This window comes from Sarcophilus harrisii, chromosome 4, assembly GCF_902635505.1.
Source record: "Sarcophilus harrisii chromosome 4, mSarHar1.11, whole genome shotgun sequence".
Classification (NCBI taxonomy): domain Eukaryota; kingdom Metazoa; phylum Chordata; class Mammalia; order Dasyuromorphia; family Dasyuridae; genus Sarcophilus; species Sarcophilus harrisii.
In genome coordinates this window covers 260018825-260033778 of record NC_045429.1, presented here as the reverse complement: position 1 = coordinate 260033778, position 14954 = coordinate 260018825, and the positions used below count along the sequence as shown (strand labels likewise).

The 14954-nt window shown below is 33.3% G+C and overlaps 1 protein-coding gene across 1 annotated transcript in view; it reads left to right on the top strand.

Annotated features, from left to right (window-relative positions):
* TFAP2D (transcription factor AP-2 delta) overlaps positions 1 to 14954 on the top strand; it is a 77682-nt gene that overhangs the window by 11798 nt on the left and 50930 nt on the right. Inside the window, exons 3-4 of the mRNA XM_031964733.1 lie at positions 4256 to 4421; positions 4614 to 4732. Coding sequence (XP_031820593.1) covers positions 4256 to 4421; positions 4614 to 4732 — 285 coding nt within the window. The remainder of the gene's footprint in view (positions 1 to 4255; positions 4422 to 4613; positions 4733 to 14954) is intronic.

The window sequence follows — 14954 nt, the reverse complement described above, 5'->3', positions numbered from 1 at the left end:
TCAAAGTGATAGAGGAAATTTCCTCACTTCGGAGTTCCTTTGTAATAATGAATTAGTTCATAGATCCAATCCCTATTTATTATTAGTGAAGAATTATTGTATATACCCAGAATGTAGTTATTTCTGCTAAGGAATTCAATTACATATAATGCTGATGAGTCATTTTGTTAATATCCTGGATAAGTAAGCACTGGTCTGCAAATCTTCACTTTTAATTATCACTTAGGAAGGAGTCCTACCCCAGGTATTCTAGATAATAATAAGTCTTAAGACAAAGATTTTTTTTTTTTTAAAGCAAACCAACAAGCTAATTTCTTCTAGCACCCTGAAAATTGTTGGAAGGGGAGATTTTGAATTTTCCATGTTGCTGTAAACTCTATAAGTTGCCAAATCTTCAGTGAGAGTAGAAGGGATCCCCAAAGACTTCAAGAGTGCCAAGTATTAAAGCAACAGGAATTCCCTTTAAAGATGCTGAAACATTAAAAAAAGAAAAGAAAAGAAATTCAAGTTGATGCTAATACTGAATACAAAGTAAATTCTCAGGTAATAAATGTATGTTTAAAAGTATAATCTTATCATAAATATATGGCCCACCCAATAAATAGTCTTACTATGATGAAGCTTCTACAAGGCTGCAACTGGTATGGTCTTTTATCTCCAGGACTTAACACAGTGCCTGGCACATAACAGATACTTAACAAATACTTGCTGAGCTACATTGAATTGAAGTTATAGTATGCAAACTCAAGTTGTCACTGCATCCTGGTTGGGGAATAAGGTAAACATAAATTATAGAAATCTGTAAAATGTTGGCTTTTATATGCCTAGTAACATGCTTATTAGGTATCAGAATTTTATTTAATAGAGTTCAGACTGCCCCACAAAATAAACTTCCAGTAGAAATATGCATTCTCTACACACAAAAAAAATTAATGCTTTTTTTTCATTTGAAAGGATAGACAAGAGAATTATTTGACCTTCTAAAACTGTATTAATAACCCACAGAAATTTGGAGAAAATGCTTGAGACAAATTGCCTTTTCTTAGATGATGGCTGGGAAGTTTCATACAAATTTATCCTTCCCCAGAACACATTAAACTTAAAATGAACAGTCTTATTAGTTGTGTTCACAATTCTGCACATACAAATAAGTGCCAAAGAGAATGAAAAAGGGTATGTGCCTATAATACTTTCCTGTATATATGCTCTTAGGCTGTGTTTCTTTTGATGTGTACAAGTACGTGATGCATGTAAATAGATTTACTGATTTTTAAAGCACTATGTAAATGTCAGGTATAGCTATTATTATGATATGGAGAAGAGAAAAGGAAGAGAGAGAGAAAAAAGTAAGTGGAGAATGGTAGGTGGGGAGACAATAAAGGAAAGAGAACAGAGGAAACATTAAGAAAGGGAAAGGGAAGAGGCAAGGGTGACAGAAAGAGAAGGAAAAGATAGGTAAACGGAGGCAAGGCAGAGAGACAAACAGATTGTATTTGTGTCTTTAAGATTATTAGATTTTTAAACAAGAAAACATGTCCATTTAATAACTAAATACTCATATCCAGGAATAATTAGAAGGAAGACTCGACAGAAATGAGTTTAGTCGCTTTTCGTTTTGATTCTTTCTGGAGTCACTTTAAAAAAATAACCCCACAAAATATATTTATTGTTGTTGTTCTATAGTGACACTGTTGAGTGAGAGAACAGAATAAAGACTCAAGGAACAAATTTTCCCCCAAAAAAAATGTTGGACTGATTTTCATCCTTTCATTTTTAATTATATTTTGTAAGGAAAGAATGAAAACTTTTCAAGGCAGGTGAGACAAATAGAAAAGGCATTGTGTTATTCCGAAGGTTCTATTCTAAACTAATTTTTGAAAAAAAAGGCATCTACGATTGAAAACTAAGGGAAGATCTCCATAAATGATCCTGAAACAGGATTCACAGGTGTACATTTTAAAATGGAAATAATAGTACTTTGGTCTGAAGAGGAAGTTGTATGTAGTAAGTCCCCATTGTGCGCCTTCACACTGTCTGGTGTTCTACTGCACTCAGCTGGCTTTCATTTTGGGCATTCTCTCAGTCCTTATCACTAATGATTCCTTAACCTTCCTCCTTTACTAGGAAACATCTTGCTGTGAGCACCTGAGCAGGGCTCAGGATACTCATTTCTGAATTCTTGAAAATAGTCTTCCAGAGTTCCGGGTTAGATTATTCACTGTCAATATGATTTCCTTATCCCAGGTTGTAAAGAGGGTGATTAATTTGTCCAGAGACCTCTTATCAAGCACTTTTCCACATCCTCAACCATCAACAGATCTAGTCATTGCATCCTCATTTATTTCATCATATTATTGGGAAGTATTGAAAAGAGAGAGACTGGGGGTAGTGAAAGAATCCAGTATTTGGAGTTAGAGAGCTCTGTTTCAAAGACCAGCCCTGACATGTATTAGCTCAGACTTTAATAAATAAGTCAACTTTCTGGACTTCAGTTTCTTCTTCCTTAAATTAAGAGAATTGGACTGAGTGATATCTAAGGGCTTGATCAGTCATAAATCTGTTATCTTTGCTACTGTTGCAATGCTCTTTCTCTTGTCTTTCCAATTTTTTTTATCTGGTCTCTCTTCCTTCCTCCCCTGTCCATCTGAGAAAATGATGTTATAGGATGTAAAGAACCTCATTGACTCTGAAAGGAGACACATTCTCAGGATCTTGCATGCAGAATTTAAATCCGAATAATCCCTAAACACTGCTCTCAGGTAATAACGTTTTGCCCCATAGTGATTAGAATAACCAAGGATCACAGCAATGGTCTGAGCCCTTTGAATTTTCTTTTTCTTTGCCAGCCTCATCTTCTAACTCTTCTATTTCGAATGGACATGAGGACAGAGTTGTAATAAGGACCCATTGCTTTGCTCTTTTACATAATCTACTGAACGTTTGTCAGGGGCTAGGTATTTCGGTCAGTGGCTAAGGAAAAACTAACCTGAAGAGCTGATTTTGTAAATCTTGAAAGAGATCGGCTTTGAATCCAAAAAAAGATCCTTTGGACAGTTTAAAATAAATTAGCACTAATTAGCAATTCTACTAATTAGTGATTAGTAGAATTAGTTCCTAGCTACCAGGAAGGGGAGGGGAAAGGAAGAAGAAGGAGGGAAAAAAGAAGAAAAGAGAAGAGAAAAAAATAAAAGGAGAGAAAAGAAGAAAAGTGAGAAGAGAGGGAGGAAAGAAGAGAGGGAGGAGGGAGAAGGAGGAGAAATCAGATTTGTGTTGTGCCTAAAAATGAGCAATTGGTTCCTCAAGAGAACTATAGCCTCAAAAACCTGAAAAGAGTGGGAGATGAAGTGAGCCAACACGCATTTATTAATCTCCTATTGTGTACAAGATATGCTGCTAAGTGCTGAGAATAGAAGAAAAAAAAAAAAACAAAAGAAAAATGCTGCTTTCAAGGAGGAAAGTAATAAGTATTTGTTAAGTCATCATATATCAGGCTCGTTTTATGAGTATTATTTCATCTGAGCCTCACAACAACCCTCTCAAGTAAGTGTTATCATTATCCTCATTTCCTAACTGAGGAAAATGAGGTTAAATAACTTGCCCTGGATCACACATCTTGTGAGCTTCTGAAATGATTTGAATTCAAGTCTTCCTGACCTAGAATCCACTGACTCATCAGTTACTTTAGGAAAGCATATAATGTCCTGTAAGAATGATCTAGAATCAAAGTATTATACATGATATGGGGTAGTGTTTGAGGGAAGACACTAAGATTAAAAATAACTGGAAAAGGTTTCCTAAATATGGTAGGACTTTAGCTGAGATTTGAAGGAAATCAGAGAAGTCAGGAGGCAATGAGGGGGGAGAATGGGAAACAGATAGTGACAATATTCAGAATTGGGAGATGATATGGTGGAACAAAAAAGAGGCCAAGATGGAAAACTAGACTAGGTGAAGGGCAATAAGGTGTGTACTTAGTCATTATTTAGTCATGAATAGAAAGCTAAGATTAATTGGTGGAATGTTGGGGTTTTATTTAAAAAATAGAAAAGTTTGCAAGTATAAAATTTGAGAAAGTATTTCTTTCTGGTCATCTGGGTTGTCCTTGAGACATTAATTTTGTTTAAAAATGACCAATATAACTTGTAGCTATGACCTCCACTGTGTCTAACAAAAAGTATTCATATCACTTATGTGCCCTTCATCTTCATCACTAATATGTGGATGTCTTTTTTTTTTTTCTTTCTTTCTTTCCAAGGTGGCACTTGTGTGGTTAACCCCACAGATTTATTTTGCTCTGTCCCTGGTCGATTGTCACTACTGAGTTCCACTTCCAAATACAAAGTGACCATAGCAGAGGTCAAGAGACGCCTCTCACCTCCTGAATGCCTCAATGCTTCCCTCCTGGGTGGCATTTTGAGAAGGTAAGACAAAGTTATTTGGTGGCTATTTCATAGTATTCAGAATCTTCAGTCCCATCTGTATACCCCATCTCTCCAATTTATGGACACTTGATGGATGAGATTCTTCCTGGGAAAAATTGTTTGTGATCAGTGCTTTCTATGGATTAACTCAGATGAGTTTCCATATATTAGTTTTGTTTTGTTTCCCAACAGAGCAAAATCCAAGAACGGGGGACGGTGCTTGAGAGAAAAATTGGATAGGCTGGGCTTGAATTTGCCAGCAGGGAGAAGGAAAGCGGCCAATGTCACCCTCCTAACTTCCTTAGTAGAAGGTAGGATTTAGGGTTCTAAAAGTTAATGGGGTTTGCTAGAGGAATGGTGATTGACAATTTTTGGCAACATGTTATTATACATTTATTTGTGTGTTTTTTGGGTTATTTTACTATCAGTTAAGTGTCATTTAATTCTATATCCCATTATCTTTTAACTTAATTAGGGTGAATTTGCCATTTAGGGCTAATATTCCCTTCAGTTAGTAAGATAGAGGGAGAAGACATTAAAAGGTCAATATATATTGAGCTCCCTACATAATTCATTTGATTGCAGATTATTTGATAGTCCAGATAAAACTGATTTTAATTTATTTTCATTACAAGTAAGTAATTCATATGATAAAAGTAATGCCTTCTAAAGAATTATCTATGCATTGCAAAAAGATTTTTCTTAAATTTCAGCAGATAACTCTTGTGGCATAGTTGAATCTTATGATGTTATGGACTTGTAAATGGAAATAAACAAGTGTTTAATTAGTTAAGTGTTATATTAGGGGAATTCAGTAATAAAATAATAGAATCTCATTCGACAAAATTTTCAGTGCCCTGGGATGTAATTTGTTGAGGCCTGATAATTTGAATTCATTAAAGGCAGTTAGAAACTTTCTTCCTATTACTTTACTTGGGTTTCAATTATCCCCTATTTTTATTCTTCTTTTCCAATACAAAGATCTTGATTCTTGGCAGAGACAGAAAAACAATAACAACAATAATAATTATAACCACATAGTGACTCCCTCATTCTATCATCCAGTAACTATTTTAGCCCTTCTGGGCAACAATTTTTTATCTTGAATCGTCTTTGTGGTGGGGAGAGGAGGGTAGACAGAAAATTTATTTTCTACTTATTACCTTGATGTCTATTTCATTCTCATAAAAACATTGAAACAATTAGAAACAAAGAAAAAAAAATTCCTTACTCTTGATTCTACTACTTTGGAGTTTCAAAGAATAATGTTGCCGCAATGTCATATTCTTGTTCTATGTTGTATTCTTGAAAGATTACCAAAAATATATAGAATATAATAGTGGCTCAGGTCTTTTCCCCAAAACTAATGTAAACTAATTATTATTTTTTGCATGTTAAGTAGTTTTGAGAATTCCTACTAGAATCAGTACATGGGGAGAAACCTAAATCAATTGTTTATAAACTTTTATTGTAAGCACACAAAATTTACTTTTTAATGACACCTTAGTTTATTTCAAATACCAATGAGCAAGACTGATCATATTATGTAAAAAGAAATTGTTAGAGAACAATTATGAATCATGTTTCCTTGGCGTTTTTGGCATCAGGATATTTTGTTGTCAGAAACATATCAACTCATGCTCAAGGAAAATGTTCTGTGTACATGTGTGTATACTGAACTGAAATAGTAAAGGTAATTCCCATACAAAAGGATTTAAGAGTGAAAATTGAGGGAAAAGCATAGAAACAGGACCTATTTTTGTTGCTGTCCATGGCAGACTGTCTAGAGACTTTCAGACATGAAAGGGATGTTCTATGGCTATTCTTATAAATATGTGTATATAGCTCTTAATAAATATATATGTATATATATACAAATAACTTATATCTTTATATATATTTGTATATATATGACATCAAAATATTCTTCAATGTTGTTTGTGAAGTATTGACTTGTACCACCCAAACTCAAATTAACATTCAGATTTTTGCCTTTGTCGCTCTCCCACCTTCCATTTCAAGGTACTTCAGGTTTCATATTCCTACTTTGGGTCCTGGCTCAAGATTTTTTCTTAATTATTTATCAAATAAGTCCTAGGTGTTAAAGTTGAGAGTGGTACTCCTCATGGAACAAATGAAATGAATTTCAAATGAAAAACTTAAGGATGCAAAGCAGTAACTACGAGCTGCCAGGCCTTAGGTTAGCCAAGATTGGTCATCAGGAGATCCTGATGATAAGGGGATCTTTTTTTTTTTTTTTTTTACTCTTCCTATTCTAGCCTACAAGCAATCACCTATATCTAAGACCAGAACTTTATGCTTTCTATGGGGCATCTTAGGAAAATTAGAATGTTTTACATGAGAAGAGCAAGGAGATGACAAAGGAAAATAGGCTCAAATTTGAAAATAGATTAGGGAAAAATTCTCCTTCATTGTTATTAAATATACTCTTTTGTAATTTTTTTTTTTTAAATCCCTGGGTTGGGGTTCATTGATTGTGACAGTGATTGCTTCTTTCCGAAAAAAAAAAAAAAAAAGGTACTCCTTCTACTACCTTATGCTTTTTTGCTGTTGTTCAGTCATTTTCAGTTCTGTTCCATTCTTCATAACCCCATCTGGGGTTACCTTGGCAAAGAAAACGACTGGAATAGTTTGCCATTTCCTTTTTACATTTTACAGATGAGAAAACTAAAGCAAACAGGTTTAAGGGAATTGCCTAGGGTCACATAGCTAGGGAGTATCTGAGTTTTTCCTAACTCCAGATCCAGCACTGTATCTACTGTAGCACAATTCCTACATATGACTTTGAATATATATAGGATAACAATTAAATGGACATGTTTTACTTTTCTTCTAAAAAGTTGGAATTGTCAATCTCTCTCTTTGTTATGTGGCTAAGACTTAGGTCTTTTCTGAGTTGAAAACAGGCCTAAATCAGATGTCTTTAAATTGTGTCTGTAAGATTTCTAAAAACTTTTATACTTATTCTCTGTTTTCACATATATCTTTTGAATGCTAAAGACATCCAAAGACATAACATCTAGAGACATAATTGTTGCAATTATCTTGGCTTGCTTATGATCACATCTCCTTAAAATCACAGTATCTAAAATATTCAAAGGAATGCTAGGATCAATAATGAAACTGGTAGTTCTTCCATAGCTTTATGATTATGGCCAGGATTTACACTTGTCCAAATTTAGAAAGTTGACAAAATTCAAGATGTGAGAATATTATATTATTTTTTTTTGTTTTTATTTTCCTTAAGACCTGGATGGTTCCATTATAATTCATAGAGTCTTAAGCACTTGTTTTGGGCTTGAGTTATAAAGTGAATTTTACTACTTAAAATACCAATTTTTTAGCAACTTTTGAAAACTCAAGTGTAACAGCATTGGGGAAAATATTTTTCCCTCAAGGATGTTATTAAGAGATTTATTAGCATAGCAGCTCAAAAGCATTCATTATCCTCTTCTTTAAAGCACTTTTGTCTTAGAGAAAGCAATACCCATTATTAAATAAAATGCTCCCCATATATCCTCCCTCTTGGTTTTTACTAATTGTGGGTGGGGTGTAGGGATAGGGGTAGATTGGGGGGAGAGCATTACCTAGGAGTTAATGCTAGTAAGTAATGCAAATTTTCTATATTATTTAAAAGAAGTGAGTTATTGTATATTTTGCAAATACTCAGCTTCATATTCCCTGCCAATTCTGACCATTTGCTAACTTGATCCTTCATTAAAGAACATAGATGACCTGACCCTCACCCTTAGTACTATGTTTTTTTATCCCTCCATAAGCTTATCACTATACCTACTTCCATAGGTAAAATTTTGCTACACGTTTATTGTCCTTGCTATTGTGTCAGAAGAACATTATAACATTTGTATGTGAATAATAAGAACAGACTTACATGATAAAGTGGGAGAGCTCATCTATTTTGCACGAGATACTATTTGATCCATAGAATAGCAAAATACTTCATAAGCAAATTCATTAATTTTTATCATTTTACACATTATCTGAGAAATTGAGTAGCATAGAAGGGAGTAAGGAAGACCTGGGTTCAAGCCCCACCTCTGGCACCTAATGACTGTGTGACCTGGACAAGTCATTTAATTTCATAATACCCAGACAACTCTTCAAGAATAAAAATCACAGAAAAGGTGTTGATCTGTGTTGGTGAAGAGAATTATCTCATTGAAGAACCATTCACAAATAAAATCACACATCTAGTCCAAATCAATCCCTCCACAAACTGCAAACCTAATTCACATCAACTTAGTCTTAATCCATTATAGCAGAGCAGTTCCACTTAGGAAATCTGTTGTTGGAAGAACAACTGGTACTCAGGCAGGATACATATCCATTTCCATATGATGTCAAAAATCCCTAAAATCTTTCTAGTTGCTAAGATAAGAATTAGCTTTACTTTAATGTTTCTCAGCTTTCACATTTGCTATAAATTTTGTCAGATTTCTTCTGTCAGTATATTTACTTATTAAGTTTTAATTACTTAAGTGGGATTCTTTATCACTAAGTTCTACTCTATTGGTATTCTTATCAAGTAATAATATATTTTCCAGTTATTTCCTAAAATATTTTTAAGTTCTCCAAAAGTTCTTGTAAAGCATTTTTGGAGTGCATTAAGAAAATTCACACTGTCTCTATAAAAAACATGGCCCCAAAATCTTGATGTAGTTTTGAATTCGGGTAAATTAAATTGCACTAAGATTTTTGGGATACCCTGTATAGTATTTTTGCACTTCCTAAATCAATAAATACTGAGTCCCAAGGCTATGTCTTTAAAACCATCTAATAGATCCTACTGTGGTCAATAAATATTTTTATCTGATTCAACTCAGTATCTGAATTTGTTAAATTCAGTTGAATGGAAAGGGACTTACTTTTTCCTCATTTAGCTTAGATCTGTATATATTCTAACAAATATACACATATAATGAATAATAATGATAATTATTATTTATAATAATAAAATGCATGTGTATTTGTTTAAGATTTGCAAAGTACTTTACATATATTTCATTTGATCCTCACCACATAGGTCGTTATTATTTTCCCTTTTTACAGATAAGGAACCTGAGGTTAATCAAGGTTGAAATTTATCCAGGGTCAGACAGCTACTATGTTCCTGAAGCAAGATTTGAACTCAATATGTTTTGATTCTAATTCTATTGCACTATCCACTATACCATCAGGCTGCTCAAATGTGTGGTTGAAAATGGAGGAATCTGTAAAAACTGCTTTGTAGATTTTGGTAATAGTTTTTTTTTTTTTTTTTTTTTGAGGAAAGGAGAGTTTGGGAGAGGGGTCTATATAATGCAAAATAACTACTTTAACTTACTATTTCATGAAATTGTCAAGTTACTTGACTGAATTAATAAAATAAACTAAACTTCATAAACAACATTAAGGAGAATAATCAATCAATGGATTAATCAAAAGTCACTTATTAAGCAGCTATTGAGGCACTATGTTAATCACTAGATCCTAATGCCTACAGTCATCTGAATCCTCTTCTAATATGCCAAATGTGCCTCATATGCTTAGAATGCCCTGTAACCTGCCTTGTTGACAAATTGATTCTATCTGGCAAACAGTGTTTAAGCACTTTTAACTATTGAAACAGGGCAGAGAGCACTTTCAATAATTGTTCTTCTATTACCTTGAAGTTTCTATCTTTTGGCCTCTTTCTTCTTCCATCAATTTTATTCTACTGACTCACCTTTTCCAACATGGAGATTAAAAGATCAGAAATTGTAGGGCCAAAGTCAGAAGGAAGGCCAAAGAGCAATTGCAAAAATAGAGAAGTAACAAAAATAGGACAAAGATATTGGTAAAGCTCAAAATTCAAACTTTGTGAAAGTGTTTTAATTAATTTTTTTAAGGGAATAAGAAAGAGATTGGAGAAGTACTTGATTGTCTCACTTGAACATAACCGATCAGATTCCTTAACCTGAATCCCTTAAGGAAACTGATCATCCATGGGGATCAGTATCTATTTAGTATCTTCTTCCAACCCAGAGAACTTGTGTCTTCCCATCTATTCCTGATAGGATTCAAAGCATGTAGATGACATTTGCAGTTTGGTGGTAGTATAGTGATGTCCATGTGGTTCTACTTTGTCAATGTCTACAACTGCTAGTTCTAACTTAGTATAATTTATTTTATTTATTGTTTATGGTTTTATTGAATTCTAGACTTAAATAGTGGAGAAAATGTTAATAATGAATCTTTTAAAAAATATGCACATAGTTTACCCTGAGATCCCATCATTAAACATTTACCAGCCCAGCCCTGAAAGTGTATAACTAGCTGAGAACAGTATTTGTGATCTTTTTTTTTTTTTTTAAATTGGTCAATTGTGTGTTTGTTTCCTTAGACTAAGTACCAAATTCCTCAAAACTGCCTTAGCTAACTCCCTCCACCTCTATGATCTGAAAGTATACTCTTTAATGAATTGTTCCCTCACTACCTCCCATCCCACTCTTAATTTTTGAAGCATAAAACTCTACTGCCTATAATCTTTCTGTTAGAGAAATACAATATGTTTTGTTGAGTCAATTTTCAATTGGGCCTGAATCTTCATGATCCCATTTGGATTTTTTTTTACAAAGATACTGGAGTGATTTGTCATTTACTTCTCCAGCTCATTTTTCATCCAGCTCAGATGAGGCAACTGGGGAAAACAAAGTTAAGTAGCTTGCCAAAGATCACATAGCTAGGAAGTGTTTGAGACCAAATTTGAACTCAAATCCTACTGAATCTATCCAGACCTGGCACTCTATTCACTTCACCACCTAGTTGCTCCATTTCTGGATTGTTTCATTGCGATATGACAAATCATTATTAAGTGCCCATTATGTACAAGGAATTATGCTAAGTGCTAGAGATGAAATAAATGTTAAAATTTAGGAAGTACTTGCCCTTTGGGAAATAAAAGGTAAAAAGGGGGAACAAACATGTACAAATAAGTATGACTTAAGGTAGAAAGAGACAAAGGAGATATCCAAAGTTCTATAAGAAATATTTGAGAACTAATCAACATAAATTTAGTAAGTATCTATTCCTGAGCCAAGTATTGTCTATACAATGACAAAAATAAAATAGTCCATGCCCACAAGGAGTTTATATTAGATCAGGGAAGAGAATATGTATTCACATAAATATTTAGAAAATATATAAAAAATAAATGAATGGTCATTTTGGGGGCACTAGAATGGTAGAAGTTTTTTTTTTTTTTTATTAATACCTTTTATTTACATGGAATATAATGGTAATTTAACAATAAAAGTCAACCTTCATTGTTCCAATGTTTCACCATTAACCTTCCTCCTAAATGCAGATGACGTAGATGATAATTATATTAAATATACTTAGATACAATATAGCATTTACATGACAAACATTATTAGTTGCTGTACAAAAGGAATCAGACTTGAATTATTGACAATTAATGTCTCTTGTTTAAGGACAACATATCGAAACCAGGGTGTATAATCATTATGTGACTTGGAATTAATGTAATGGTTGTAGGTCATCACAGACTATCTTTTCTGGGTATAGTTAGTTCAGTCATTACCTCCCATTAGAAATGCACTTGTTGATACTATGCTAGGATGCTCATCGACAGACCTGAAGGATCATCATTATATGTTGTTGAGTATATAAATCTCTTACCTGTACTATTTTAGCTCAAGAAGTAAGAAATACTTCAGGCCTTTCTCTTCCTCCAGATAGAATAAATGTCTAAATTAATACAGAAATTGTAATATTCATAATTTTATATACTTCAAACATTTTAAAAATAATATCTTCTAACTATGACATCATAGAATGGTTAAGTATTTATAAAAATTTCTTAAGAATATTTTCAATATTGCATTTAAAATCTTAATTAGATTCTGAGAAAACTAGAGCATTTCATTTGGAGTAGGTGTGTCAGTGAAAAGCTTACAGAGGAAATAGCAACTGACAGGCATCACTGATATTTACTTTAAATAGCATTTCTAGATGACAGCATATTAGCATTTCTGGGTTGCAGAATTTGATCAAGGGAAAAGCTAGGTGGAGAGGAAAAGGTTAGTGCTTGAGACATAATCTCTGCCTTTGTTCTGGATCACACTATATCATCAGAAAACCCAGGAGAGGTGTTAGATGCCTTTTTTGCTCCTTCCAGCAAATGGCTGTGTAGGTAAGCAAACTACTTTGTTCAGTGGGCTTCTCCAGATCTACATCCATCCACTCACTCCCAGACACTGTCCCTTTCAATCAAGCAAAGTGTCTCAGTCAGTTCTCAGACAACCTGGAGAGGGAGAACAGTCATTCAATACTGTTTGCTCTGCTTTATAAATCTTACCCCTGTAAGCTGAGTTTTAGGTTTTGCAAGAAGAAAAGAAAATGACTTCAAATCTTTTCTCTTTCCTCCAGATGAGAAATAAAGTAGATTCTAAATTAAATAAGGCAGGAAATTTACGTTTATACAAATTAATAGTTGTAGGTGCCGCTGTTCTAAACATTTTAATAATAATAATATTTTATACAACACTTTAAGGTTTTAAAATATTTATTATAAAATTATCTTAAATTATTTTAAAATGATTATTTTTAAAATCTTATTTAATTCTCACAATAATCCTATGAGAAAAGCATATCTGATAATTACTATTCCAATTTTACAGATGAAGAAATTAAGATTCAGAAAATTAAAAGACTCAGCAAAACAAAAACCCATCACACTTTAAATTAAGGTCTTCCTGCTTCCAACTTAAGCATTTTATCTATTCCTGCCAGGGTACCTCTCTAAATGATACTCATTGATTGGATGCAGACTTCATTATTGCCATAAAAATCTCCTTTAGGAAAGGTAACTAGTAACAGATGCAAGAGAAAATTGCTTAACACAAAATTGAATTTATTTTTTAATAAGCCTCTTCTTCCAGATTTCTAGAGATTTAAAAAAATGATTTTACTATAAGTTTTATATTGAAAATTTCATACACACTAAATATATAATATTAGTAGCTTATGAACCTATAAACTCAAGTAGAAATGAGAACCCACTAAAAATACCTAAGAATTTCTGTAACACAATAATGACTTAGAAGATCTCATGTTACCATCATCTGTGTTATATTTTATATTTTATTTTTTTATTTATGTTGTTAGTTCCAATTAGATTTTAATCTAGTTCAGACCTGCTCTTTGCTACAGACCATGATATGGCTCAAAGGCCTGGTGTTTTTTATCATGTGACTGGTATTACATGTGCTGAAGATATTATTCTCCTTTGCAGTGATAAGTGCATATGCAATGCATTCTTTGGGGTACCAAAATCAGTTGACAAATATTAAGTGGCCATTACATGACTCACTCATGGTAGGTGCTACAGGTACAAGATTAGCAGTGAAACAGAGCCTTTCCTCAAGAAACTATAAGAGCTTAACAGGAAAAATCACATATGTTGAAAGGGATGAATATAAAGTAGATTTTCCAGGAAAGGCACTAGGATTTGAGGAAATCAGGAAAAGTTTTCCTTACAAGATAATACTTGAGCTGGCCTAAAAAGGCAACCAAGGATTTTAAGAGGGAGAGATGAGGAAGAAATACATTTCAGAACAGGGGACAGTCAAGCAACAGAAATGAGAGATGCAGCATGGTACATAAGGAACAGGAAATATGTCATAGTAACTGTATAGCAGAGTTGGTTATGTAGAGAAGAGTATACAAAAACTAGAAAGGTACAAAGTGGCCAGATTATAAAGGATTTTATGTCCTCCAGGGTTGTGTTTAGGATGATTTGTCAGCTAATGGGCATCTAAGTGGTACAGAACTTCTTCTTAAACTTTTTCCACTCTGGACCCCTTTTACCTAAAAATTTTTAAACAAGATTCAAAGTATATAGATATGTATATAGATATATAAATCAGTTACTGATAATAAATCATAATTTCATGACCCCTACATTCAGTTATGAAATGCTAAATGGAGTCATGAGCCATAGTTTAAAAAGCTGGGGTGTAGAGGGTAGAGAGCTCTACACCTGTCTTCATGAAAATCTGAATTCAAATCTGGCCTCAGATACTTCCTAATTATATAGCTCTGGGCAATCAGCTTCTGTCTGCTTCATTTTTCTCATCTGTAAAATGGGGATAATACCTACTACTGAGGACGGTTATAAGGATAAAATAAGATAATATTTGTAAAGCAGTGCACCACATTAATATCAGCTATTAAGATTAATAAGAATTTGGATATGTTATAAATCCTACTGTTCAAAAATTTCAACTCCCCTCACTCCCATTCTCTAATTTCTGAAACTCTTACCTTAATTAGCATATTAAAATGAAGGTGTTGTATGTGGGGAAGGGGAGGAGTAAAACAGAGGACTATAGTCACCATTAACATCTTGAGTGTAGAATTATCCCTTCCATATTGAAACTTCCTTCATCTCAATTTATATGTGTGTGTGTGTATGTATATATATATACATATGTATATATATATATATAC